General features: G+C 49.4%; 1 protein-coding gene across 7 annotated transcripts in view; it reads right to left on the reverse strand.

Moving 5' to 3' along the window:
• Positions 1-26,972, reverse strand: part of EXD3 (exonuclease 3'-5' domain containing 3) — a 347,667-nt gene that overhangs the window by 229,464 nt on the left and 91,231 nt on the right. For all 7 annotated transcript variants that reach the window (XM_063936229.1, XM_063936230.1, XM_063936224.1 and 4 more), the window contains 4 exons: positions 12,806-12,879; positions 9,246-9,310; positions 8,657-8,824; positions 5,673-5,834 (listed from right to left, as the gene is read on the reverse strand). In XM_063936229.1, coding sequence (XP_063792299.1) covers positions 5,673-5,834; positions 8,657-8,824; positions 9,246-9,310; positions 12,806-12,833 — 423 coding nt within the window. In that variant the 5' untranslated portion in view covers positions 12,834-12,879. The remainder of the gene's footprint in view (positions 1-5,672; positions 5,835-8,656; positions 8,825-9,245; positions 9,311-12,805; positions 12,880-26,972) is intronic.

Genomic DNA, 26,972 nt, shown 5'->3' on the forward strand with positions numbered 1-26,972 from the left:
GCACCGCTTGCTCCATTCAGGGGGTCTGCAGAGAATAGCAGCACACTATACCAGCCTCTCTGCGCTCTGAATTCCACCATTGTTTGTGTATAATCATAAGAAGGGAGGAGAGGGAAGAACAGAGGCCACAGGCATCAGTGAAGCCATCTTGTATTTCCCGGAAGCCATTTTAGTGGAAGCTTCTTAAAGTATTTCAGTGTTTTCAACAGGGCAGGGACCAAAGTGCTGCTTTATATGACGGCGCTACACAAACAATAGTAATAATAAGAATTTACTCACCGGTAATTCTATTTCTCGTAGTCCGTAGTGGATGCTGGGAACTCCGTAAGGACCATGGGGAATAGACGGGCTCCGCAGGAGACTGGGCACTCTAAAAGAAAGATTAGGTACTATCTGGTGTGCACTGGCTCCTCCCACTATGACCCTCCTCCAGACCTCAGTTAGGGAAACTGTGCCCGGAAGAGCTGACACAACAAGGAAAGGATTTAGAATCCAGGGTAAGACTCATACCAGCCACACCAATCACACTGTAGAACTTGTGATAACCATACCCAGTTAACAGTATGAACAACAACTGAGCCTCCTTTTACAGATGGCTCATAACAATAACCCTTTAGTGAAGCAATAACTATATACATGTATTGCAGAGAGTCCGCACTTGGGACGGGCGCCCAGCATCCACTACGGACTACGAGAAATAGAATTACCGGTGAGTAAATTCTTATTTTCTCTGACGTCCTAGTGGATGCTGGGAACTCCGTAAGGACCATGGGGATTATACCAAAGCTCCCAAACGGGCGGGAGAGTGCGGATGACTCTGCAGCACCTAATGAGCAAACTCAAGGTCCTCCTCAGCCAGGGTATCAAACCTGTAGAATTTAGCAAATGTGTTTGAACCCGACCAAGTAGCAGCTCGGCAAAGCTGTAAAGCCGAGACCCCTCGGGCAGCCGCCCAAGAAGAGCCCACCTTCCTTGTGGAATGGGCTTTCACTGATTTAGGATGCGGCAGTCCAGCCGCAGAATGTGCCAGCTGAATCGTGCAACAGATCCAGCGAGCAATAGTTTGCTTTGAAGCAGGAGCACCCAGCTTGTTGGATGCATGCAGGATAAATAGCGAGTCAGTTTTCCTGACTCCAGCCGTCCTGGAAACATAAATTTTCTAAGCCCGGACTACGTCCAGTAACTTGAAATCCTCCAAGTCCCGAGTAGCCGCAGGCACCACAATAGGTTGGTTCAAATGAAACGCTTTGGGAGAAATTGGGGACGAGTCCTCAATTCTGCCCTGTCCATATGGAAGATCAGATACGGGCTTTTACATGACAAAGCCGCCAATTCTGACACACGCCTAGCTGAAGCTAAGGCCAACAGCATGACCACCTTCCACGTGAGATACTTTAGCTTTACGGTCCTAAGTGGCTCAACCCAGTGTGATTTCAGGAAATCCAACACAACGTTAAGATCCCAAGGTGCCACTGGAGGCACAAATGGGGGCTGAATATGCAGCACTCCCTTTACAAACGTCTGAACTTCAGGCAGTGAAGCCAGTACTTTTTGAAAGAAAATAGATAGGGCCGAAATCTGGACCTTTATGGACCCCAATTTTAGGCCCATAGTCACCCCTGACAATGCAAGTAAGCATCCTTGATGTCCAGCGACACCATAAAATCCCCCTTTTCCAGGCTTGCAATAACCGCCCTGAGCGATTCCATTTTGAACTTTAACTTCTTTATATAAGTGTTCAAGGATTTTAAATTCAGAATGGGTCTCACCGAACCGTCCGGTTTCGGTACCACAAACATTGTGGAATAGTAACCCCTGCCCTGTTGAAGGAGGGGGACCTTGATTATCACCTGCTGGAGGTACAGCTTGTGAATTGCCGCCAGTACTACCTCCCTTTCCCTGGGAGCAGCTGGCAAGGCTGATTTGAGGTAACGGCGAGGGGGAGTCGCCTCGAACTCCAGCTTGTATCCCTGAGATACAATTTGTACAGCCCAGAGATCCACTTGTGAGCGAACCCACTGGTTGCTGAAGTTTCGGAGACGCGCCCCCACCGCACCTGGCTCCGCCTGTGGAGCCCCAACGTGATGCGGTGGACTTAGTGGAAGCAGGGGAGGATTTTTGTTCCTGGGAACTGGCTGCCTGGTGCAGCTTCTTTCCTCTACCCTTGCCTCTGGCCAGAAAGGATGCTCCTCTGACCCGCTTGCCTTTCTGAGGCCGAAAGGACTGCACTTGATAATACGGTGCTTTCTTAGGCTGTGAGGGAACCTGAGGTAAAAAAGTCGACTTCCCCAGCAGTTGCTGTGGATACGAGGTCCGAGAGACCGTCCCCAAACAATTCCTCACCCTTATAAGGCAAAACCTCCATGTGTTTTTTAGAATCAGCATCACCTGTCCACTGCCGAGTCCATAATACTCTCCTGGCAGAAATGGACATTGCATTAATTCTAGATGCCAGCAGGCAACTGTCCCTCTGGGCATCCCGCATATATAAGACGACGTCTTTTATATGTTCGATGGTTAGCAAAACAGTATCCCTGTCGAGGGAATCAATGTTGTCTGACAGGGTATCAGTCCATGCTGCTGCAGCACTACACATCCAGGCTGAAGCAATAGCAGGTCTCAGTAGAGTACCAGAGTGTGTATACACAGACTTCAGGATAGCTTCCTGCTTTCTATCCGCAGGCTCCTTTAGGGCGGCCGTATCCTGAGACGGCAGTGCCACCCTTTTAGATAAGCGTGTCAGCGCCTTGTCCACCCTAGGGGATGTTTCCCAACGTAACCTATCCGTTGGCGGGAAAGGGTACGCCATCAGTAACCTCTTAGAAATCACTAGTTTCTTATCAGGGGAACTCCACGCTTCTTCACACAAATCATTTAATTCATCAGATGGGGGAAAGTCACTGGCTGCTTTTTCTCCCCAAACATAATACCCCTCTTGGTGGTAACCGGGTTAATATCAGAAATGTGCAACACATCTTTCATTGCAGTAATCATGCATCGGATGGCTTTTGTAGACTGTACATTTGTCTCATCCTCATCTACACTGGAGTCAGACTCCGTGTCGACATCTGTGTCTACCATCTGAGCTAGTGGGCGTTTATGAGCCCCTGACGGCTTCTGAGTCGCCTGGGCAGGCGCGGGCTGAGACCCCGGCTGTCCCAAGGCTGCTGCGTCATCGAACCTTTTATGTAAGGAGTTGACACTGTCGGTTAAGACCTTCCACATATCCATCCAATCAGGTGTCGGCCCCGTCGGGGGCGACACCACACTTATCTGCCCCTGCTCCGCCTCCACGTAACCCTCATCAAACATGTCGACACAGCCGTACCGACACACCGCACACACACAGGGAATGCTGAGACTGAGGACAGGACCCCACAAAGTCCTTTGGGGAGACAGAGAGAGAGTATGCCAGCACACACCACAGCGCTATATAACACAGGGATTTACACTATAAAAAGTGATTTACCCACTAGCTGCTTAAATATCTAATTTGCGCCTAAATTTATGTGCCCTCCCTCTCTTTTTTACCCTTCTTGTATCAGGATACTGCAGGGGAGAGCCTGGGGAGCTGCTTCCAGCGGAGCTGTGAAGGGAAAATGGCGCTGGTGTGCTGAGGAAGAAGGCCCCGCCCCCTCAGCGGCGGGCTTCTGTCCCGCGTTTTATGTAACTTAATGGCGTTTTTTTTTTTACACATATACAGTTTTCAGACTGTATTATGTGTATTTTAAGTGCCAAAAGGTATTATAATTGCTGCCCCCCCCCCCCCCCCCCCCCCAGCGCCCTGCACCCTACAGTGACCAGAGTGTGTGGTGTGCTGTGGGAGCAATGGCGCACAGCTGCGGTGCTGTGCGCTACCTTAATGAAGACAGGAGTCTTCTGCCACCGATTTCATCGCTTCTCTTCTGTCTTCTGGCTCTGCAAGGGGGACGGCGGCGCGGCTTCGGGAACGGACGATCGAGGTCAGGCCCTGTGTTCGAACCCTCTGGAGCTAATGGTGTCCAGTAGCCTAACAAGCACAAGCTAGCTGCAAGCAGGTAGGTTTGCTTCTCTCCCCTCAGTCCCACGTAGCAGTGAGTCTGTTGCCAACAGATCTCACTGAAAATAAAAAACCTAACAAATACTTTCTTTTCTAGTAAAGCTCAGGAGAGCCCACTAGGAGCACCCAGCTCTGGCCGGGAACAGATTCTAACTGAGGTCTGGAGGAGGGGCATAGAGGGAGGAGCCAGTGCACACCAGATAGTACCTAATCTTTCTTTTAGAGTGCCCAGTCTCCTGCGGAGCCCGTCTATTCCCCATGGTCCTTACGGAGTTCCCAGCATCCACTACGGACTACGAGAAATAGAATTACCGGTGAGTAAATTCTTATTATTACTATTGTTTGTGTAGCGCCGTCATATAAAGCAGCACTTTGGTCCCTGCCCTGTTGAAAACCCAGCATCCACTAGGACGTCAGAGAAAATACGATTAATTATTAATGAATTAATTACTGCAGGTGTCATCGGCCAGGGCTATCCTAGCCGCAGCCCCGATAAGCTGCAGCTCATGCCGGCTTACCGGGGCTTTTGTGTACTACACTAGCAGCCAACTCCTAACAGACAAACCCCTGTCCCGCACCCGGTCACATGACCGCTGCCAGGGGCGTGGGAAGAAGGGGGGTGATTTAGGTCACAGTGCTGTCCCAGTTTCCCCGCCGGGGGTCACAGTGCCGAGCGCTGGGTCCTGGGCCGTGGCTCCCTCCCTGCAGTCCCGGCCTGCTACTGCAGTAGACACGGGACACCGCAGGTTGCCGCGGTTATTCTGGATTTTGTTTTGCATGCCTTAAGTCCCCAGAAACAGACCCGTTTTAAAGCGAAAACGGGACTGTTTCTCATGAAAACACACAAGTTTCACTGAACCTAAGTGTTTTCCGGAGAAAGGGCTTTTTTTTTTTTTAACCCAATGTTTACCGTGGGAATAGGATACCGGACAAACTGCATCCCTCACATATGGACAAAGTGGAGGCAGCCATTTTGTGAGCGGAAGGAGACTCAGCTTTACAATGAAGTGATGCCGCCAGATCCCAGGAACAGAGAATTTCACGGCAGATAATAACCACTTGGCCCATCTAGTCTGCCCATGTACACACACAGGCTAGGGTTTGTTTGTTTTTTGTTTTTTTTGCCAATTAACCTACCAGTAGTGAGAGGAGACGCTGCAGGAAAGTTCATATCGGTTCAGCCCACAAAATGGCTGCTGTTCCAGTTTCCATATGGGTTGTGTCTATGTTACCTTCATGCTCAGGACCTGGAAGTGACAAAACGAGTGGGCAGGAGAGAACTTCCGCCCTTACAGCGCCTAATTGTTTTCTTTGTTCTCCGTTCGTTTGGGGTAATTTTCTTTTCTATGCAGCATTGGACCCTCGCGTTCTCGCTTCACTCGCCACGCGTCGGGCTCGGTATCTCGCTCCGCTTCGCTCCGCTCGCCACACTTTACTATTCCAAATAGACTGTGACATGGACCCAGGGGGTTATGGGAAAGGTCCTCTCCACGAAGGTAAACTAGACGCTACCTTTCCATATGAGGGACGTAGTTACAGTCTGCTACGGTCATCCTTAGGTCAAGGATATTCCCCCCACCCCACCCCACCCCATACACACACAAAGCTGGACAGTAAGTCCTCCGACACTTACCTCTTTATACTTTCCCACCTGGTGCAGGTGTGTAACGTGCCCCAGCAGAAAACATTGGTCGGCATCCTGCAGCCGGTAGATGGACATTAGGATATCCAAAAGCGGCCCTTCCACGACTAAACTGAACACGCGCGTCTGCAGCTTCTTCAATTTCAAGCCAGACTGAAAGACACAGAGGAGTCTGGGGACATTAATGACCATTAAAAGGATACGCTACATTTGCTCTACTTTCCTGCTTAGTGCACGCCTTCCTGCAACTTTCACTAACTACTGCTGAACATTTCTTCTTACCTAACTTCCAAGCTTTTACATTATCCTGCTCAGTGGCTTCTCCCCCCCACCCACATCTTGGATAGAACATAAACCTGCTTTTCACAATTTTATCCAATGCAGAGACACAAGACAGATGACAAAGGTGGTCATTCCGAGTTGATCGCTCGCTAGCAGTTTTTAGCAGCTGTGCAAATGCACAGTCGTCGCCCACTGGGGAGTGTATTTTCGCTTTTCAGCTGTGCGAACACCTGTGCTGCAGAGCGCCTACAAAATCATTTTGTGCAAAACAAGACCAGCCCTGTAGTTACTCTTCGTGTGCGTTGATTCTAACGTTGGTGGGTTGGCTTTTGACGTCTTGCACCCGCCCAGCGTTCGCCCAGCCACGACTGCGTTTTTCTAAGCACTCCCTTAAAACGGTCAGTTGACACCCAGAAACGCCCACTTCCTTTCAATCTTCTTGCGGCCGCCAGTGCGAATGAAAACGTTGCTAGAACCTGTGCAAAACCACAAAAGCGCAGAAATGCCGATTTTTAGTCTGATCGCTGCGAACAACGGCAGCTAGCGATCAACTCGGAATAACCCCCAATATCATTACCGGATGGTGAAAGTGTACGGAAAGGTCCTTTCTGCAATGTATTGATTATTGCATGAGGCTATTTATATAGCAGTATATTATAGTCATCAGAAGGTGGGCAACCTATCTAAAATGGGATGCCGTTAAGAGACCAGCTGTCGGGATCCTGACCGGAAGTATAGCGGGCAGGTTAGGGCTAGGGCCGGTGGGGAAGGTTAGGTTAGGTATAGAGGTACAGGTGGGGGGGGGGGGGGGGGGGACATTTTTACTGTGCCCCTATCGAGCCGGCATCACAATCTTTAAAATCCCAACAGGGCAAAGTAAGTATGCTCCCCCCCCCCCCCCCCCATTTTTACTGTGCCCCTATCGAGCCGGCATCACAATCTTTAAAATCCCAACAGGGCAAAGTATGCTCCTCCCCCCCCCCGTTCAGTATGTGTAAGCGGTCACACATACCGAACCCGACTGATGGGTTGATGTATTTATAGTGAAAAGAGTGTAGAAGTGGACAGGTGAAGTTGCCCATAGCAACCACCAGCTTTGAGGTAACAATTATCAAGTATATTCTATAAATTCCCAGTTAGAAGCTTCTTCACTCCTTTATATACTTATCCCTTATCGGCTACAATAAATTCCTGGAATGACCACTGGTAAAAAGTCCGATCTTTATATAATATAATACATGAGTACTGCTGATGATGTACTGTAGATTACACGTGTCATTATACCCATCAGTAGGGATGTCATTTCAGTACTCAATACCATGAGAGCATCATGAGGAGTTATGATATCGACACGTTCACAATGTCTACATGTGAAAAGCCGCAGTTTTGCAAAGACCGAAAGGTTAGAGTCAGGCGCTAGGGGGAGACTTAGGGTCAGGCACTGGGAAGAGGGTTAGGGTCAGGCACTAGGGGGAGGGTTAGGGTCAGGCACTAGGGAGAGGGTTAGGGTCAGGCACTAGGGAGAGGGTTAGAGTCAGGCACTAGGGAGAGGGTTAGGGTCAGGCACTAGGGAGAGGGTTAGAGTCAGGCACTAGGGGGAGGGTTAGGGTCAGGCACTAAGGGGAGGGCTAGGGTCAGGCACTAGGGAGAGGGTTAGGGTCAGGCACTAGGGAGAGGGTTAGGGTCAGGCACTAGGGGGAGGGTTAGGGTCAGGCACTAGGGGGAGGGTTAGGGTCAGGCACTAGGGAGAGGGTTAGGGTCAGGCACTAGGGAGAGGGTTAGAGTCCGGCACTAGGGGGAGGGTTAGGGTCAGGCACTAGGGAGAGGGTTAGGGTCAGGCACTAGGGAGAGGGTTAGGGTCAGGCACTAGGGAGAGGGTTAGGGTCAGGCACTAGGGAGAGGGTTAGGGTCAGGCACTAGGGAGAAGGTTAGGGTCAGGCACGAGGGGGAGGGTTAGGGTCAGGCACTAGGGAGAGGGTTAGGGTCAGGCACTAGGGAGAGGGTTAGGGTCAGGCACTAGGGAGAGGGTTAGGGTCAGGCACTAGCGGGAGGGTTAGGGTCAGGCACTAAGAAGAGGGTTAGGCACTAGGGAGAGGGTTAGGGTCAGGCACTCGGGAGGGTTAGGGTCAGGCACTGGGAGAGGGTTAGAGTCAGGCACTGGGGAGAGGGTTAGGGTCAGGCACTGGGGAGAGGGTTAGGGTCAGGCACTGGGGAGAGAGTTAGGGTCAGGCACTAGGAAGAGGGTTAGAGTCAGGCACTGGGGAGAGGGTTAGGGTCAGGCACTGGGGAGAGGGTTAGGGTCAGGCACTGGGGAGAGAGTTAGGGTCAGGCACTAGGGGGAGGGTTAGGGCCAGGCACTGGGGGGAGGGTTATAAACTTAAGACACCGCTGGAGCTGCTGGACCTGGTTAAGTCACCAGTAGACCACAAGGAATGTCTTGTCAGCAGTCTAATCATTTATCATTATGAATGCCGACGTGGTCAGTGTGGACACGCGTAGCATTGTGACAAAATATACGGATTCCATTAGGAAGACTTGTGTAATAGGAGCTATGCACAATCACCAGTAAATTATTACTATCTCTGTACTTTATAGGTGGGTGACATGGGTGATACATTATACATAATATAATCTACAGCAATCCTAGAGCAATCCAGTTTCCTTCTTGTACAAAGCACAATGTAATGTCTCACCTGATGGCTTTCCGGATGATCTATGAGCCACCTTTGAAATTCATTAGCCAAGAAAACGGGAAGAGAATTCCCTCTTCCCTTAGAGGAATTACAGTCGTCCAGCAGGTCCAAGAGCGCGGTCTCCGGGTCGTCCAGTGTTGCGATGAATTGTCTCACGTTGCCCTGGGCCTGTTGCGGCACAAATCAGCTGGTTATAGGCGTATATGTATTTTCTGGGACAACAAACTATCCGCCATAAACAGGATACTTGTTCAACCTCATATCCAGGAACATTCCTCTTACAACGCGCACAATTACCCACGGAACACAAGCGGGCAGAGGCTGGTTCTGGAGCGCAAACAACTGCCAGGCAATTTGCTGATTTAGTCAGTGTGGCCTTCATATGTTGCCTTATAAACGTATATTTCACTGTACCAATGAGAAGGGAAGTTCTATGTGCAGGAAAGCAGTAACAGTCTGCAGTGTAAAGTCATGTGACTAGACGAAGCGGTACAGGACCAGCACATCCTGAAATCCTGCCTTGTTGCTATATGAATGCTTAATGCAGCATGGCTCCAGTTATTCAGCGGGAAGACATTAAGTGACTTACCTGCTCCATATCCTTTAGGGCCCATGCGATACGGAGGGAGGACAAAAACAGGGAGTAATCTGGTCCTGAGAGACAAAAACAAACAAAACAACACTGCTCGTTAAACATAAATAGAAAATCTACAATAGAACAGCAAAATCTATCAATGTAAAGAGTTTAACATAACTGTTACGGAGGGTGCAGAGAAGGAGTCGTCACCATGGCGATATAGTGGGTCTATACATAGCTGGTCATACACGGAACGATAAATACAATCAGACGATAAATCGGCTGACGGACATGAACGATGATCGTTCACAGTTTGGAAAACGGTCTGGATTGTTTGGTTGGTTATCACACCTGCCAGACTCTCCCGACCATCCTTCAGCCGACTCCAGACTGCGAATGGATGTTTCCTCCGTATATCTTACTTATATTGTCGCCTCAACTATAGTGGAACCATGGTGGGCTGATCCCCGGAACCCCAATGAGAATTGTACATATAAGCTACTCGTCCTTAATCGCTCCAATCAGTAGACTGTACTGACTCTGTGTCGCTGCAGCTGATTGGATGATGCTGCCAACCTGCAAATTTAAAGGTCTACAGGCTCTTATCCCGGGAGAAGGAGCCATTACTGCCACCGCTGGGGGTACACAGATCACGTGAGCTATTAGTAAATGTATTTAATACAAATCACCTATGACGTACAGTATATATAAATATCCCCATTGCCTGGCTATAGTATGACAACACTGGGCAGACAGTTTCCATTGCAATCAAAATCCTATATGTTTGGTCAAAATCACAAGTGGCCAATCAGGTTTCACAATGCATTGTTCCACAGTAGGCCATTCTGTGTTAAAGGAGAAGAGTGGTGTGCTTTATACACGGTCCTATTAATGCCAAGGTAATATGGAATGGGTGAAGGGAACATATGCTACATTACAATAATAAAAGGAAGAACTAGTGGAAATGGAGCAGTCTGGGGTCCCTCCTCCAATCCTGGGTACATTAAAATGTGGACAGAGAGGGGAAGGGGGGTGTATCCCCCCAGTACACTAAAAATTACTTGCAACCATACCTGAACCTATCTGGTAACAGAATTTCAGAGAAATTGGTCGCATGTGTAGTGTTAGGAATGCTGATATTGGAGAAGCCTTGACGCAGCTCAGCAGCTAAACATGTCTTTGCAAACGCATGCAACCAATTTCTCTGAAGTTCTATTACCAGATAGGATCAGGTATGGTTACAGGTAATTTTTAGTGTGCTGGGGGAATACCAGGGTGGAAGGGGGTGGGGGGGGAGATCCTGGGGGTGGCTCCCAGGTAAGCTTGCCCTCTATCTGGATGCCTTTTTGTATGAGCCTTTATCATGAGGAGACAAATCACATGGCCCTATGTGGGCACTGCCATTATGTAGTGTTAGGACTGCCGATATCAGAGAAGCCGTCAAGCAGCTCAGCAGCTAAACATGTCTTTGCAAACGCATGCGACCAATTTCTCTGAAATTCTATTACCAGATAGGTTCAGGTATGGTTACAGGTAATTTTTAGTGTGCTGGGGGGGATACACCCCCCCCCCTGTCTGCGGTTTGTTTGTGACCTCTCCCCTTTTGGGAAACCTCCCCTGTGACCACTCCCCTTTTCTAGAAACCCCCCCCCATCCTCTGTCTGCTGTTTGTTTGTGACCCCTCCCCTTTTCTAGCACCTGATATATAATATATAATTATCTCCAGGAATGATTGAGCAGCTACCATTGTTTGTTTGACCTTAAAATGTACCTACTGCCCACTGCGGAGGCAGCCATTTTGTAGGAATCTAAGCATATATTACATGTGTCAAATGAAATAACAGGGTGAGCCAATATCGAGCTTACAAAATGGCCGCCTACAGTGAGAGTGGACGGCGGATACACTTTAATTGTGCAACATGCGTTCCCGTCAAAAGAAGGAATTAAGCAGAGTGCTTCTGTTACAGGAGCAGGAAAGGGGAACAGTAAAGGTGGAGAGTCAGAAAAGGATAAGGTCCCAAATGTGTCTTTGCTGGATGTTACCGGCAGATAACACAAGATAGCAAGTTTTTGCACCCGGATGGGTGTGCAGCGGGGACCTCGCGCTTAATTAAATCTCCCCCAAAGAGAGAGAGAGAGAGACACACGCAGATGAAAAGAGAATAAGATAATTGGAGTGTGGAAAAAAAAAAAAACCAGACAGGAGAGACGACCTAACATGGGGTCATAGAGGGAGAGAAGGAAGGAACACAGACAGGAGACATGAAGGATTACAGAACAGACTAAATTCCACTAAAGCCCTAGGCCACGGGGTCAGTAAACACATCTGATCTGTGACTGAACATACAGATACATTAGCACTGATAAATGATCAATCCCGGGGCTCCGGGTTACACTAAAGGTTTGGTCTTCTGTAAACAGATGGACGTAGAGAGGATGTTCTCTGACTGATAATATCCCCCCCCATCCGTGTATGACATGTAGAACCTGTGAGCTACTACATCCTGTCAGCTTGGACAGTGTCAGTGTCCCTCTTTATCCATCCATCCTGGGGCGGGGGTCAATTATAAACTGGGAAATATGCACCAGCGCTTGGGGGCTGAGTGTCATGATGTATTACTTAATAGCCCCCCTTTATGTTCTTGGAATGTTAAATATTCACTAAGATCCGGTCACTAAAAATGGGAGGGGCACTATACTGCACCTCGGTCAAGGTGGGAAGTACTAGATGCGAGATCCGGTCACAATAAATAGGGGGGGCGCACTATACTGCACCTCGGTCAAGGTGGGAAGTACCAGATGTGAGATCCGGTCACTATAAATGGGGGGGGGGGGGGGGCACTATACTGCACCTCGGTCAAGGTGGGAAGTACTATATGCGAGATCCGGTCACTATAACTGGGGGGGGGGGGGGGCAGCACTATACTGCACCTCGGTCAAGGTGGGAAGTACTAGATGCGAGATCCGGTCACTATAAATGGGGGGGGGGGGGGGGGGGCGGCACAATACTGCACCTCGGTCAAGGTGGAAAGTACTAGATGCGAGATCCAGTCACTATACATGGTGGGGGGGGCTGCGGCACTATACTGCACCTCGGTCAAGGTGGGAAGTACTAGATGCGAGATCCAGTCACTATACATGGGGGGGGGGGGCGCTGCGGCACTATACTGCACCTCGGTCAAGGTGGGAAGTACTAGATGCGAGATCCGGTCACTATAAATGGGGGGGGGGGGGGGCACTATACTGCACCGCGGTCAAGGTGGTAAGTACTAGATGCAATACTGTCATAACAGCAACTCATGAGAGGATGAAAAGCAATGCATGCGATGTACGGTAAGCCAAGCTGTAGCTACCTAATATGAATCAGCTCTGCTATAGCTGGATGACCCCCCAGAACTGCAGCCTGCCGATGAGACATCACATGGATCACACTAGGGGACCGAGCTCCTGTCACATCCATTACCATCACTCCCCGCCATACACATCATTGTCGCTCCATAAGGTGGGATTACACATACATCAGGAATGGACACAACACGGATAAAGCATCTTAATATAAAGGTAACCCTTACCGTCTTTATTGTCCCCCAGACTCTCCATTACTTCAGGGAAAGGGACAGGGCCCAAGGTTTACTCCTGTAAGGTCCTGCAAAGGTAACAATACACTGTAAGCAGTCAAAGAAATGGCCGGGGCGCAGTGCAAAGTCAGCAAGATGGCGGCAGATGTGGGGAAGAGGCTTGCCCTGAGCGATGATTTACTGCACATATTTCAATCTGACAGTGGCTAAAGTATTACCTCAGTGATCACCATATCTACATGTATATAGATGTATAGAGTGAGCGCCATATCTACATGTAATATATATATATATATATATATATATGTATAGAGTGACTGCCATATCTACATGTACATAGATGTATAGAGTTAGCGCCATATCTACATGTATATAGATGTATAGAGTGACCGCCATATCTACATGTATATAGATGTATAGAGTGACCGCCATATCTACATGTATATAGATGTATAGAGTGAGCGCCATATCTACATGTATATAGATGTATAGTGACCGCCATATCTACATGTATATAAATGTATACAGTGACTGCAATATCTACATGTATATAGATGTATAGAGTGACCGCCATACCTAAATGTATATAGATGTATACAGTGGCCGCCATATCTACATGTATATAGATGTACAGAGTGACCGCCATATCTACATGTATATAAATGTATACAGTGACAATCACATGTACATATATATATATAAATGTATACAATGACCACCAAAAAATGCAATAAGTAACGTTAGAATAAAACAAAACAACATCAATGCTTTGGGAAATTTCATTTAGTGCAATAGATCACAGATACAGAAACGAAGACAACCCTTGTTTCCAAGAGCTTACACTCAAGTGTCATAAGAGGCGCACAGAACTATAAACACAATACATGGTCAATTAAAAACATGACAAGTTCTTTAGTCAGGGAAGGAAACATCACATATCACTCAGGGAAGATTCATTTTCCAACTCGGAAATAAAAGCATTAACTGTACGTGATTTCTGACATATGGCAAACAGGGTAAACTAGGGTTTGGTGCCCTCTACTGGAAATGCCACATCACTACAATCAGATACAAAATGGTTGTGGATTAGAAATTAATAATTGGGGGGGGGGGGGGGGGGGGGGGATGGCTACTTTAAAATATTTTTTTTTTATGGCAGTTCAACAATAATTTTTCGACACTGCCTGTGTCGGAGTCTGGTTGCCGGCTCCAGTATGACAACAATGTTAAAATGCTGCTCAGAGCATTTTAATGTTAATATCCCAACTGCATACTTTAATATAGCCGAAACTAAATTGCACTGGCTATGGACGATCGGTTTGGCAGAGCTACTGGGGACCCCATTGGCCATGTGGGACATTACCGGGATCTCGCACACATCATTTTCTGATATTAATATTTGAGGTTATCATGTAATAGTGATGGTTCTCTTCATCTGTACGGAACACTATGCATTTATAACATGTTTAATCACTGGATGAAATTTTGTTTTGAACTGTGAGCTGAACCGACAGCCAGTCTATCAATTCACTATGAATTAGGGTATGAAGTCAAATATAATGTCGACACCACAATGTCGACCGTCATGATGTTGACATTTTATTTATTAACAGTTTCTTATATAGCGCAGCAAATTCCGTTGCGCTTTACAATTTGAAATAACAATAACAAACTGGGTTATAAACAGTCATAGAGGTAGGACATTGTTGAAATGTCGACAATGAACGTGTTGGCATGTTCACAATACCGATATGTGAAATGTCAACATTTTGCAAGGACTGGAGGGTTGGGGTTAGGCTGTGGCAGTGGAGGCTTAGGGTTAGGCACTAGGGGGAGAGTCAGGGTTAGGTACTAGTGGCGAGAGTTAGGCTACGGGAGGGGAGGGTTAGGCACTAGGGGGAGAGTCAGTGTTAGGCTACAGGAGGGGAGGGTTAGGCACTAGGGGGAGAGTCAGGGTTAGGTACTAGTGGTGAGGGTTAGGCTACGGGAGGAGAGGGTTAGGCTACGGGAGGAGAGGGTTAGGCACTAGGGGGACAATCAGGGTTAGGTACTAGTGGTGAGGGTTAGGCTACAGGAGGGGAGGGTTAGGCACTAGGGGGAGAGTCAGGGTTAGGTACTAGAGGTGAGAGTTAGGCTACGGGAGGGGAGGGTTAGGCACTAGGGGGAGAGTCAGGGTTAGGTACTAGTGGTGAGGGTTAGGCTACGGGAGGAGAGGGTTAGGTACTAGGGGGAGAATCAGGGTTATGTACTAGTGGTGAGGGTTAGGCTACGGGAGGGGAGGGTTAGTTACTAGGGGGAGAATCAGGGTTATGTACTAGTGGTGAGGGTTAGGCTACTGGAGGAGAGGGTTAGGTACTAGGGGGAGGATCAGGGTTATGTACTAGTGGTGAGGGTTAGGCTACTGGAGGAGAGGGTTAGGTACTAGGGGGAGAATCAGGGTTATGTACTAGTGGTGAGGGTTAGGCTACGGGAGGAGAGGGTTAGGCTACGGGAGGAGAGGGTTAGGCACTAGGGGGACAATCAGGGTTAGGTACTAGTGGTGAGAGTTAGGCTACAGGAGGGGAGGGTTAGGCACTAGGGGAGAGTCAGGGTTAGGTACTAGTGGTGAGGGTTAGGCTACAGGAGGGGAGGGTCAGGGTTAGGCTACAGGAGGGGAGGGTCAGGGTTAGGGTGAGGGAGGGGAGGTTAGGCAATAGAATGAGGGTTAGATTGTGGGAGAGAAGGTTAGGTACTAGCAGTGAGGGTTAGGCTACGGAAGGGGAGGGTTAGGGTTGGGTGCGGATGGGAGATTAGGGGCACCAGGGTGAGGGTTAGGATTTAGCACTAGGGGGAAGGCTGGGGTTAGGCTGTGGGGGGGGGGGGGAGGAAGTTAGAGTTAGGCTACAGGAAGCGAAGGTTAGGGCTATGCAGTAGGGTGAGGGTAAGCCGGGGTAGGCAAGTCTCTCAAGAAGGTTGGAGGTGCAAGTGAGCCGAAACCTGGGACGGTAATTTCAGAGAAAGATTGGTTCAAAATTCAGTTTTATTTATCAAAATAGTGAGAGTAATCACCTGCATGCTTGAATAATGATGGAAGGATACAAGGAGAGAGAGAGAGAGAGAGAGATGACAGAGTTAAGGTTGGGATGAGCACAGGAGACAGAGCTTTTTGATTTGTGAGGGTATACGGTAGGATCAAGAGGAGAGCTGGTAGAGTTGGAAGATGAGAAGAGTGCAGATACTTAGGGGGACATTTACTAAGCAGTGATAAGAGCGGAGAAGTGAGCCAGTGGAGAAGTGCCCATGGCAACCAATCAGTCCTGAAGTAACATCTATAATTTGCATACTATAAAATGATACAGAGCTGCTGATTGGTTGATGGGGCTACTTCTCCACTGGCTCACTTCTCCGCTCTTATCACTGCTTAGTAAATGTCCCCCTTAATCTTCATTTGTGGGATGAAATGCAGAGAAGGTGCCAGATGGTGCAGGGAAGAAACGGAGCAGGCTTCTGGCTGAGGAAGAGCATACCATTTCATATTATCTGCCTTACCCTTGAAGTATGAAACATTGATAGTATTATTAAACTTTATTTGTAGGGCACCACAAGTGATCCACAGAGCCGTACAGGGAGCAAGCAAAAAGACGGTCGAGGGTAAAACAGTACAGTACAGAGAACACTACAATAAAGTAGACAAGTAGCAAATAGCACTACATGGTTAAGTGGTGGACAGATAAGCTTTTATGAACAGGTGCCCGCTTGAACCTCTGATGGAAGGAGGGAGATCGTTCCAATGGAAAGGGGCAGCACAGGAGAAATCTTGGATTCTGGATTGAGAGGAGGTAACCAGAGGGGAGGAAAGCTGGTGGGCACTGGCTTTCCAGAGAGGGCGTGAGAGGGAGTGTGTATGGAGATGAGGTTGGAGATGTGGGGATCAGTGGAGTCAGAGAGGGCCTTGTACATGACAGTGAGGAGTTTGAAGAGGATTCTGTAGCGGAAGAGGAGCCAGTGAAGGGCCTGACAGAGAGGGGAGGCAGGTGTGGAGCGGCGGGATCGTAGCCGGTGGATTGGGTGTGGGAGGGCCCAGAGGAGATGTGGGAAGTCTACATTTGCAGAAATGCGGTTTTCTTTGGATGATTCATACACAGGGACCTGGCCAGTGATGCCACAGCAAGTCAGTCTGAGCTTTTCGACCCGCATCAGATCCCATTACAACACAGCAGGTGGTTCAACCTTGATGGTGCCACGGGTACTTTACATCAATGGCAAGAAACCACTGACTAAAAACTACTGACAGTTTCAACCATTGATGGGCGTCAATACTGTCAGACATGTGACTGTGGTGGGCCAATCAGAGGACAGGGCACACCAGGGGGAAGGCAGAGTCCCATGAAAAAAAAATAAGATTTTAAACCTACCGGTAAATCTTTTTCTCGTAGTCCGTAGAGGATGCTGGGACTCCGTAAGGACCATGGGGAATAGACGGGCTCCGCAGGAGACATGGGCACTTTAAGAAAGAACTGAACTCTGGGTGTGCACTGGCTCCTCCCTCTATGCCCCTCCTCCAGGCCTCAGTTAGAGAAACTGTGCCCAGAGGAGATGGACACTACGAGGAAAGGATTTTGATAATCTAAGGGCAAGATTCATACCAGCCACACCAATCACACCGTATAACTTGTAATAAACTACCCAGTTAACAGTATGAACAAACAACATAGTCTCGGCCAAACCGATGACACTACAACATAACCCTTATGTAAGCAATAACTATATACAAGTCTTGCAGAAGTAGTCCGCACTTGGGACGGGCGCCCAGCATCCTCTACGGACTACGAGAAAAAGATTTAACGGTAGGTTTAAATCTTATTTTCTCTAACGTCCTAGAGGATGCTGGGACTCCGTAAGGACCATGGGGATTATACCAAAGCTCCCAAACGGGCGGGAGAGTGCGGATGACTCTGTAGCACCGAATTGAGCAAACAGGAGGTCCTCCTCAGCCAGGGTATCAAACTTATAGAAATTTGCAAAGGTTTTTGACCCCGACCAAGTAGCAGCTCGGCACAGCTGTAGTGCCGAGACCCCTCGGACAGCCGCCCAAGAAGAGCCCACCTTCCTAGTGGAATGGGCCTTAACCGATTTAGGTAACGGCAATCCTGCCGTAGAATGCGCCTGCTGAATCGTGTTACAGATCCAGCGAGCAATAGTCTGCTTTGAAGCAGGGCCGCCAACCTTGTTGGCTGCATACAGGACAAACAGTGCTTCTGTTTTTCAGATCCTAGCCGTTCTGGCTACGTAAAGTTTCAAAGCCCTGACCACATCAAGGGACTCGGAATCCTCCAAGTCACGCGTAGCCACAGGCACGACAATAGGTTGGTTCATATGAAAGGATGAGACCACCTTAGGCAGGAATTGAGGACGGGTCCGCAATTTCGTTCTATCCATATGGAAAATCAGATAGGGGCTTTTAGGTGATAAAGCCGCCAATTCCGCAACTCGCCTAGCCGAAGCCAAGGCTAACAACATGACCACCTTCCAGGTGAGATATTTCAACTCCACTGTCTCAAGTGGTTCAAACCAATGTGACTTAAGGAACCGTAACACCACATTAAGGTCCCAAGGCGCCACCGGCGGTACAAAAGGAGGCTGAATATGCAGTACTCCCTTCACAAACGTTTGTACTTCTTTTTGGAAGAAAATGGATAAGGCCGAAATTTGAACCTTTATCGATCCTAATTTCAGGCCCAAATTCACTCCAGTTTGAAGGAAGTGAAGCAGACGGCCCAAAAGGAATTCCTCCGTAGGAGCATTCCTGGCCTCACACCAGGAAACATATTTTCACCATATTCGGTGATAATGTTTCAATGTCACTTCCTTCCTAGCCTTAATTAGGGAAGGAATGACCTCCTCCGGAATACCCTTTTCCGCTAGGATCCTGCGTTCAACCGCCATGCCGTCAAACGCAGCCGCGGTAAGTCTTGGAACAGACAGGGCCCCTGCTGCAGCAGGTCCTGTCTTAGCGGAAGAGGCCACGGATTCTCTGTGAGCATTTCCTGCAGATCTGGATACCAGGTCCTCCGTGGCCAATCTGGAACAATGAGAATTGTTCTCACTCCTCTTTTTCTTATTATCCTCAACACTTTGGGTATGAGAGGAAGAGGAGTAAACACATAGACCGACTGGAACACCCACGGTGTCACTAGGGCGTCCACAGCTACTGCCTGAGGGTCTCTTGACCTGGCGCAATAACTCTGCGGCTTTGTGTTGAGGCGGGACGCCATCATGTCTATCAGTGGCAGTCTCCACCGAATTGCAATCTGTGCTAAGACTTCCTGATGAAGTCCCCACTCTCCAGGACGCAGGTCGTGTCCGCTGAGGAAGTCTGCTTCCCAGTCGTCCACTCCCGGAATGAACACTGCTGACAGTGCACTTACATGATTCTCCGCCCAGCGAAGAATTCTGGTGGCTTCCGCCATCGCCACTCTGCTCCTTGTGCCGCCTTGGCGGTTTACATGAGCTACTGCGGTGACGTTGTCTGACTGGATCAGAACCGGTTGGTCGCGAAGTAGGGTCTCCGCCTGAAGTAGGGAGTTGTATATGGCCTTTAGTTCCAAGATGTGAAGACAAGTCTCTTGACTTGACCAAAGACCTTGGAAATTTTATTTTTCCCTGTGTGACTGCTCCCCAACCTCAGAGGCTCGCGTCCGTGGTCACCAGTATCCAGTCCTGAATGACGAACCTGCGACCCTATAGAAGGTGAGCACCCTGCAGCCACCACAGGAGAGATACCCTGGCCCTGTGGGAGAGGGTGATCAACTGATGAATCTGTAGATGTGACCCGGACCACTTGTCCAGTAGGTCCCATTTGAAAGTCCTCGCATGGAACCTGCCGAAGGGAATGATTTTCCCCGGACTCGGGTGCAGTGATGCTCTGACACCTGTCTTGGTTTCAATAAGTTCCTGACCAGAGTCATGAGTTCCTGGGTCTTCTCTATCTGAAGGTAAACCCCTTTCTGGTCCGTATCCAGAATCATACCCAAGAAGGGCAGACTAGTCATAGGAACCAACTGTGACTTCAGGATATTGAGAATCCAGCCGTGTTGCTGTGACACCTTCAGCGAAAGTGACACACTGTTCAACAACTGCTCTTTTGATCTCGCCCTTATAGGAGATCGTCCAAGTATGGGATAACTGCGACTCCTTGCTTGCGTAGGAGCACCATCATTTCTGCCAATTACCCTGAAATTGGTAATGACAATACTGTACCGCAATTCTCAGGTACGCCTGATGGGGTGGATAAATGGGAACATGAAGGTATGCAGCCTTTATGTCTAGATACACCATCAAATCCCCCCTTTCCAGGCTGGCCATGATCGCTCTGAGCAATTCCACTTTAAATTTGAACCTTTTCCAGTATAGGTTCAGAGATTTTCATTTTAAATAGGTCCGACCGAAACGTACGGATTCGGGACTACAGCCAAGGTTGAGTAATATCCCCTTCCTTGTTGCAGGAGGGGAAACTTGAGCACCACCTGTTGGAGATACAATGTGTGAATTGTATTTAATATAATCTCCCCTTCTGGGGGAGAAGCCGGTAGGTCCGATAAGGAAAACCGGCGAGGAGGCACCTTTCGAATTCCTTTGTAACCCTGAGAACAATTTTTATTGCCCCGGGATCCACCTGTGAGTGAACTCAGATGTGGCTGAAGAGTCGAAGACGTGCTCCCCCTGGGACGGACTCCCTTAGCGGAGCTCCTGCGTCATGCGGTGGATGTAGTAGAGGCCGGGGAGGACTTCTGTTCCTGGGAACTAGCTGTGCCCCGTGCCCTTACCTCTGGTAAGAAAGGACGCTCCTCATACTTTCTTGTTATTCTGCGACCAAAAGGACTGCATTTGATAATGTTGTGCTTTCTTATGGGCCCTACACATATGGCGATGTGCCGCCGAGGTGCCCGACGGCCGTTACGGCCGATGGGCGACCCGGCGGCAGGGGGGCAGTAACGGGGGGAGTGAAGTTTCTTCACTCCCCCCGTCACCCGGCTCCATAGACGTGCAGGCAAATATGGACGAGATCGTCCATATTGGCCTGCATGCACAGCCGACGGGGGACCAGCGATGAACGAGCGCGGGGCCGCACTTCGTTCATCGCTGGAGCCTCCACACTGAAAGATATGAACGAGTTCTCGTTCATTTATGAACGAGATCGTTCATATCTTTCAAAAAATCGGCATGTGTGTAGGGCCTCTTAGTCTGTGAGGGAATATAAGGCAAAAGATCAGAACTACCAGCTATAGCTGTGGAGACCAGGTCCGAGAGCCCTTCTCCACACAATTCCTCAGCCTTGTAAGGTAAACCCTCCATATGCCTCTTTTAGTCGGCATCACCTGTCCATTGCATGTTCCACAGGACACGTCTAGCAGAAATCGACATAGCGTTGACTCTAGAACCCAGTAGACTAACGTCTCTTTGGGCATGTCTTTATATATATATATATATATATATATACACATATACACACACACACACACACACATACATACTAGGGACAATAACATGGCATCCTTATCTAGGGTTTCAATCTCCGCTGATAAGGTATCTGTCTACGCTGCTACAGCGCTATAAACCCATGCCGACACAATCGCCGGTCTGAGTAGTGTACCAGAATGTGTGTAAATGGACTTCAAAGTACTTTTACTGCATGCTATCTGCAGGATCCCTGAGGATAGATGTTAAGTCAGCGCTACCTTTTTGGGTAAACGTGTCAATGCATTGTACACCCTAGGGGAAGATTCCCATCGTATCCTGGCCCCATTAGGGAAAGGATACTCCCTGAGAATTCTTTTTTGGGAAGCTGCAGCTTCTTGTCTGGAGATTCCCGCTCTTTTTCTTCATGAGAGGAGGGAAATTTACCTTAGCTTTCTTCCCCTTAAACATGTGTACCCTCGTATCAGGGACAGATGAGTCATCAGTGATATGCAAAACATCTTTTATTACAATAATCATATATTGAATACTTTTCTGCCAGTCTTGGCTGTACTTTGCATTATCGTAGTCGACACTGGAGTCAGACTCCGTGTCGATATCAGTGTCTATTATTTTGGATAGTGAGCGTTGTGAGACTCTGAAGGTCTCTGTGACATAGGGACAGACATGGGTAGATTCCCTGTCTGTTCTCTAATCTTTTGTAATAAATTCATCTTAGCACTTAATTTCACATATCCAATCAGGTGTCGGCGTTGTCGACGGAGACACCACACACATTTGCTCCATCTCTTCCGTAGGAGAGCCTTTTACCGCAGACATGTCGACACACACGTACCGACACACTCCACACACACAGGGAATCTCTTATCTGAAGAAAGGTTCCCCCCTAGGCCCTTTGGAGAGACAGAGAGAGAGAGTATGCCAGCACACACCCCAGCGCTATATGACCCAGGAAAAAACACAGAATGTTTACCCAGTAGCGCTGCTGTAATGTATAATCGCCAAATATGTGCCCCCCCTCTACTTTAAAACCCTCTTTCACCGTGTGTCAAGCAGGGGAGAGTCCGGGGAGCTTCCTCTCAGCTGTGCTGTGGAGAGAAAATGGCGCTGGTGAGTGCTGAGGGAGAAGCCCCGCCCCCTCGGCGGCGGGCTTCTGTCCCGTTCAAACTTACTAAAATATGGCGGGGGCTCTTTTATATACATGTACAGTGCCCACCTGTACATGTATATAGACTTTTGCCATAGCAGAGGTGTTTTATTGCTGCCCAGGGCGCCCCCCCTGCGCCCTGCACCCTTACAGTGACCGGAGTGTGTGAGGTGTGTGGGAGCAATGACGCACAGCTGCGGTGCTGTGCGTTACCTCAGTGAAGCACCGAAGGCTTCTGCCGCCTGAGACGTCTTCTGACTTCGTTTCTTCTGGCTCTGTCAGGAGAACGGCGGCGCGGCTCTGGCGGTGGACGCCCAGGATGAACCGGTGTTCACTCCCTCTGGAGCTAATGGTGTCCAGTAGCCGAGGTAGCAGAGCCTATCATTTAAGTAGGTCTGCTCCTCTCTCCTCAGTCCCTTGATGCAGGGAGCTTGTTGCCAGCAGTGCTCCCTGAAAAAGATAAAAAATCCTAACAAAAATGCTTTCTAAGCAGGAAACTCAGGAGAGCTCCATGCAGTGCACCCATCCTCCTCTGGGCACAGTCTAAAACTGAGGTCTGGAGGAGGGGCATAGAGGGAGGAGCCAGTGCACACCCAGAGTTCAGTTCTTTTTTAAAGTGCCCATGTCTCCTGCGGAGCCCGTCTATTCCCCATGGTCCTTACGGAGTCCCAGCATCCTCTAGGACGTTAGAGGAAAAAAAGTACGTCCCCATCAGATCAGGCTGCGCAGGCAGGGGTCTGCCTCTATTTGATGCGTTTGCAATTATATTGCGAATGCATCGTGAAGCGGCGCCGTACAAGCTGGGTGGCCCCCAGCATGCGAGTATATGGATGTCAGATTTTGCTGCGAGAGGCCAAGTTGGGAACCAAACCCATGACCTCAGTGCTGTGAGGCAGTAATGCTAACCCTTACACCATCCGTACTACAATAAATACTATACATTTTTGCCAGAAATATCTGCTTAAAGACTCAGAAACACACTGATGCTGACATTTGACTGGTTGTGAATAGCAGACTCCTCCTTTGCCACACCTGTAACCATGGAAACAACCAGTGCAGTCCACACTTTGTAGCAATGGTTCTAATCTACAGACTCTTAAGGGTTGTCAGCCGATTCACATCTTGTCAAATAGCAGCAATAGAGATTTCAGGAACGATTCCGGAGAGCTCTAGTACCCAGCATACGGGCTGTAATTAGACACACGCACGTTTTCAGTGGAACGGTGGCCTTTAAGAGACACGGGTTTTATTTACTATACACCCCTATGTCCAAACCACCGATCGGAGCTCTGGAACCTGCCTCAGTGATGGCGAGTCTCCGCCACTCCAAGACTGGGCCCCAACTATTCCATCCACTGAATATTTCTCCAGTACAACAACTTTCACATCAACCCTGCAACCGGTTCTAAGACCCTAAAAGGCTCTACTTCCAGAATGTGCTCTTTATACATTATAAATAAAACAGGGAATAATGATAGTACACACAATGTTAGTACATAGCAGAGGGAAGGGGAGGGGGAGGGGGGTGCAATAACATCAGGTGAAGCAGTACCTCCTCTAATACGCAGGCCCCCAGGACAGAGGTATGTGGTTCCCATTAGAAGGACGCGGCAGACACGATCCCTTAGGACATTCTACACAAAAGGAAATAGATGCTATCCCGATTTTAAAAGGAGACTGGGAGGGAGGCATCCATAGTTATGTAAATGTGCCGCCTCGTACAGAAGCAAGGAGCAGATGCCTCCGCAGCTTCACTGAGTTAAGTAATCCGTTACCCAAGCCCCTGCCTAATTAAACAACGCCCTTGTCAAAGAGACAGCCAGTGTGAGTGTGGCGGGCACTCAGTAAATATTGGCAGTGATGGGCTTGCCCCTTCCCCGAGTCCAGCAGCTGGATGATGCTCCCCGCCCCCTCCAAAAAAAGCATGCATCATCTGTCAGCTCTCTGGACCCCTGGCCCAAAAGTTACACCAAGCGGCTTTGGAACCCAAGCCGGGGGGGGGGGGGGACCTCCAGAGAGAGGCTGCTTGTGTCATGTATTGGGATTCAGAATACAGTAAGGCTATTTATCAGCTTTTACTTATATAGCGCCAGCACCTTCCGTTTAGTTTAGTTGGAAACACAGAAAGATAACAGATAGAGAGGTAAGAGGGTCCTGCTCGCCAGCATAACCTCTATAGGGAAAGAGGGATGTGCTACAGGAGGATAAGGGCTCCATAATGCATACTGGTCCAGCCAGATTGCAGAGGTCGTTATTGGGCTGTATGATCCAGTCACACAGCGATGTTGGCCAGTGCCACCAGGGAAGAGCAAAATGACAGAGCACAGATAGCACAGCAATGTTGGCCGGTGCCACCAGGGCAGACCTACCAGGCAGAGCAGATAGCATACAGCGATGTTGGCCGGTGCCACCAGGGCAGACCTACCAGGCAGAGCAGATAGCATACAGCGATGTTGGCCGGTGCCACCAGGGCAGACCTACCAGGCAGAGCAGATAGCACACAGTGGTGTTGGCCGGTGCCACCAGGGCAGACCTACCAGGCAGAGCAGATAGCACACAGTGATGTTGGCCGGTGCCACCAGGGTAGACCTACCAGGCAGAGCAGATAGCACACAGTGGTGTTGGCCGGTGCCACCAGGGCAGACCTACCAGGCAGAGCAGATAGCACACAGTGGTGTTGGCCGGGGCCACCAGGGCAGACCTACCAGGCAGAGCAGATAGCACACAGTGGTGTTGGCCGGTGCCACCAGGGCAGACCTACCAGGCAGAGCAGACAGCTTACAGCGATGTTGGCCAGTGCCACCAGGGCAGACCTACCAGGCAGAGCAGATAGCATACAGCGATGTTGGCCGGTGCCACCAGGGCAGACCTACCAGGGCAGCGATGTTGGCCGGTGCCACCAGGGCAGACTTATACCAGGCAGAGCAGATAGCACACAGTGGTGTTGGCCGGTGCCACCAGGGCAGACCTACCAGGCAGAGCAGATAGCACACAGTGATGTTGGCCGGTGCCACCAGGGTAGACCTACCAGGCAGAGAACATAGCACACAGTGGTGTTGGCCGATGCCACCAGGGCAGATCTACCAGGCAGAGCAGATAGCACACAGTGATGTTGTCCAGTGCCACCAGGGCAGGGGAACCTGACATAGAATAGATAGTATGCAGCAATGCTGGCCAGTGCCACCAGGAAAGAGGTACCTGGCAGCACAAACAGCACACAGCGATGTTGTCCAGTGCCACCAGTGCAGAGGTACCTGACAGAGCATAGATAGCACACAGTGATGTTGGCCAATGCCACCAGAGCAGGGAAACCTGATACAGCACAGACAGCTTGCAGCGATGTTGGCCGATGCCACCAGGGAAGGAACCTGACAGAGCACAGATAGTAAGCAGCAATGCTGGCCAGTGCCACTAGGAAAGAGGATCCCGATAGAGCACACATAGTATGCAGCAATGTTGGCCGATGCCACCAGGGAAGGAACCTGACAGAGTACAGATAGTAAGCAGCAATGCTGGCCGGTGCCACCAGGAAAGAGGAACCTGACAGAGCACAGATAGCATACAACGATGTTGGTTGGGGCAAATGCTAATTTTATACCCCCTGTGAAGGCGGCAGGGAGAGACAGAGGGTGACAGGAGCAGGCACGGAGTGGCAGAGGATGACTTGGAGAATCATTGGGTGACTGTAGTAGGCAGAGGGTGGCAGGGAAAGGAAGAGGGTAGAAATGAGTGAGAGGATGCCTTGGACAGGCAGTGGGTGACTGGGGAAGGCCGGAGGGTGACTAGGGAGAGGTAGAGGGTGGTCAGGTAGAGGCAGTGGGTGATTAGGTAGATGCAGAGGGTAATAGGAAGACAGAGGGTGGCAGAGGAAGACAGGGGGGACTAGGGAGAGGCAGTGTGTGACAAAGGGAGGGAGAGTGGGTGTAAATATGGCTGATACTAGCCAGTGGCTCACCAGCCACTGCGCTCACCGCACCTTTCTGAATTACATCACAAGCAATGACATTACTAAGCACCAGTCACAAATAACGGCATGTCTATGTGGATAACATACATATTATACCTAGATGTTTTTAGAATGGCCCTTATACCCTTGATGGCACAAGTCTGATTTGTTGTACAAAAAAAACAATTCCCTTAGAATACTATTTGCTTGGGATTAGACCTTAGTAAGGCCCTCTGCATGGAGATTATGCAGGGACAGCGGCGGACTGGCGTATGACTGTAACGGGCATATTACTGAGGTGACTGGGTTACACGGCGCAGTCAGGGGGAGCAGGAGGGAAGCCTCTGCAGACAACACATTTCTGAATTCCCTGACTCACATACTAATACTCCCCCCTCCGCCCCATATGTATAATGTGCAGCCAATTGTCCAAACAATAGCTTCCAATCTGTTCCTGGAATGGCCCAGAAATGAGGCCAAATGACATCCAGAGACCGTGGGGAGGGCCTGGCCGGGTGAAGCGCTTGTTACTCTTGGCTGCATGGCTGGCGTTTATTTACAATCTACAGCAGGTATTTTGGATAGGCCGTAACTCCAGTAGCAGATGCAGG

This window comes from Pseudophryne corroboree, chromosome 8 (assembly GCF_028390025.1).
Source record: "Pseudophryne corroboree isolate aPseCor3 chromosome 8, aPseCor3.hap2, whole genome shotgun sequence".
Taxonomy (NCBI): Eukaryota; Metazoa; Chordata; class Amphibia; order Anura; family Myobatrachidae; genus Pseudophryne; species Pseudophryne corroboree.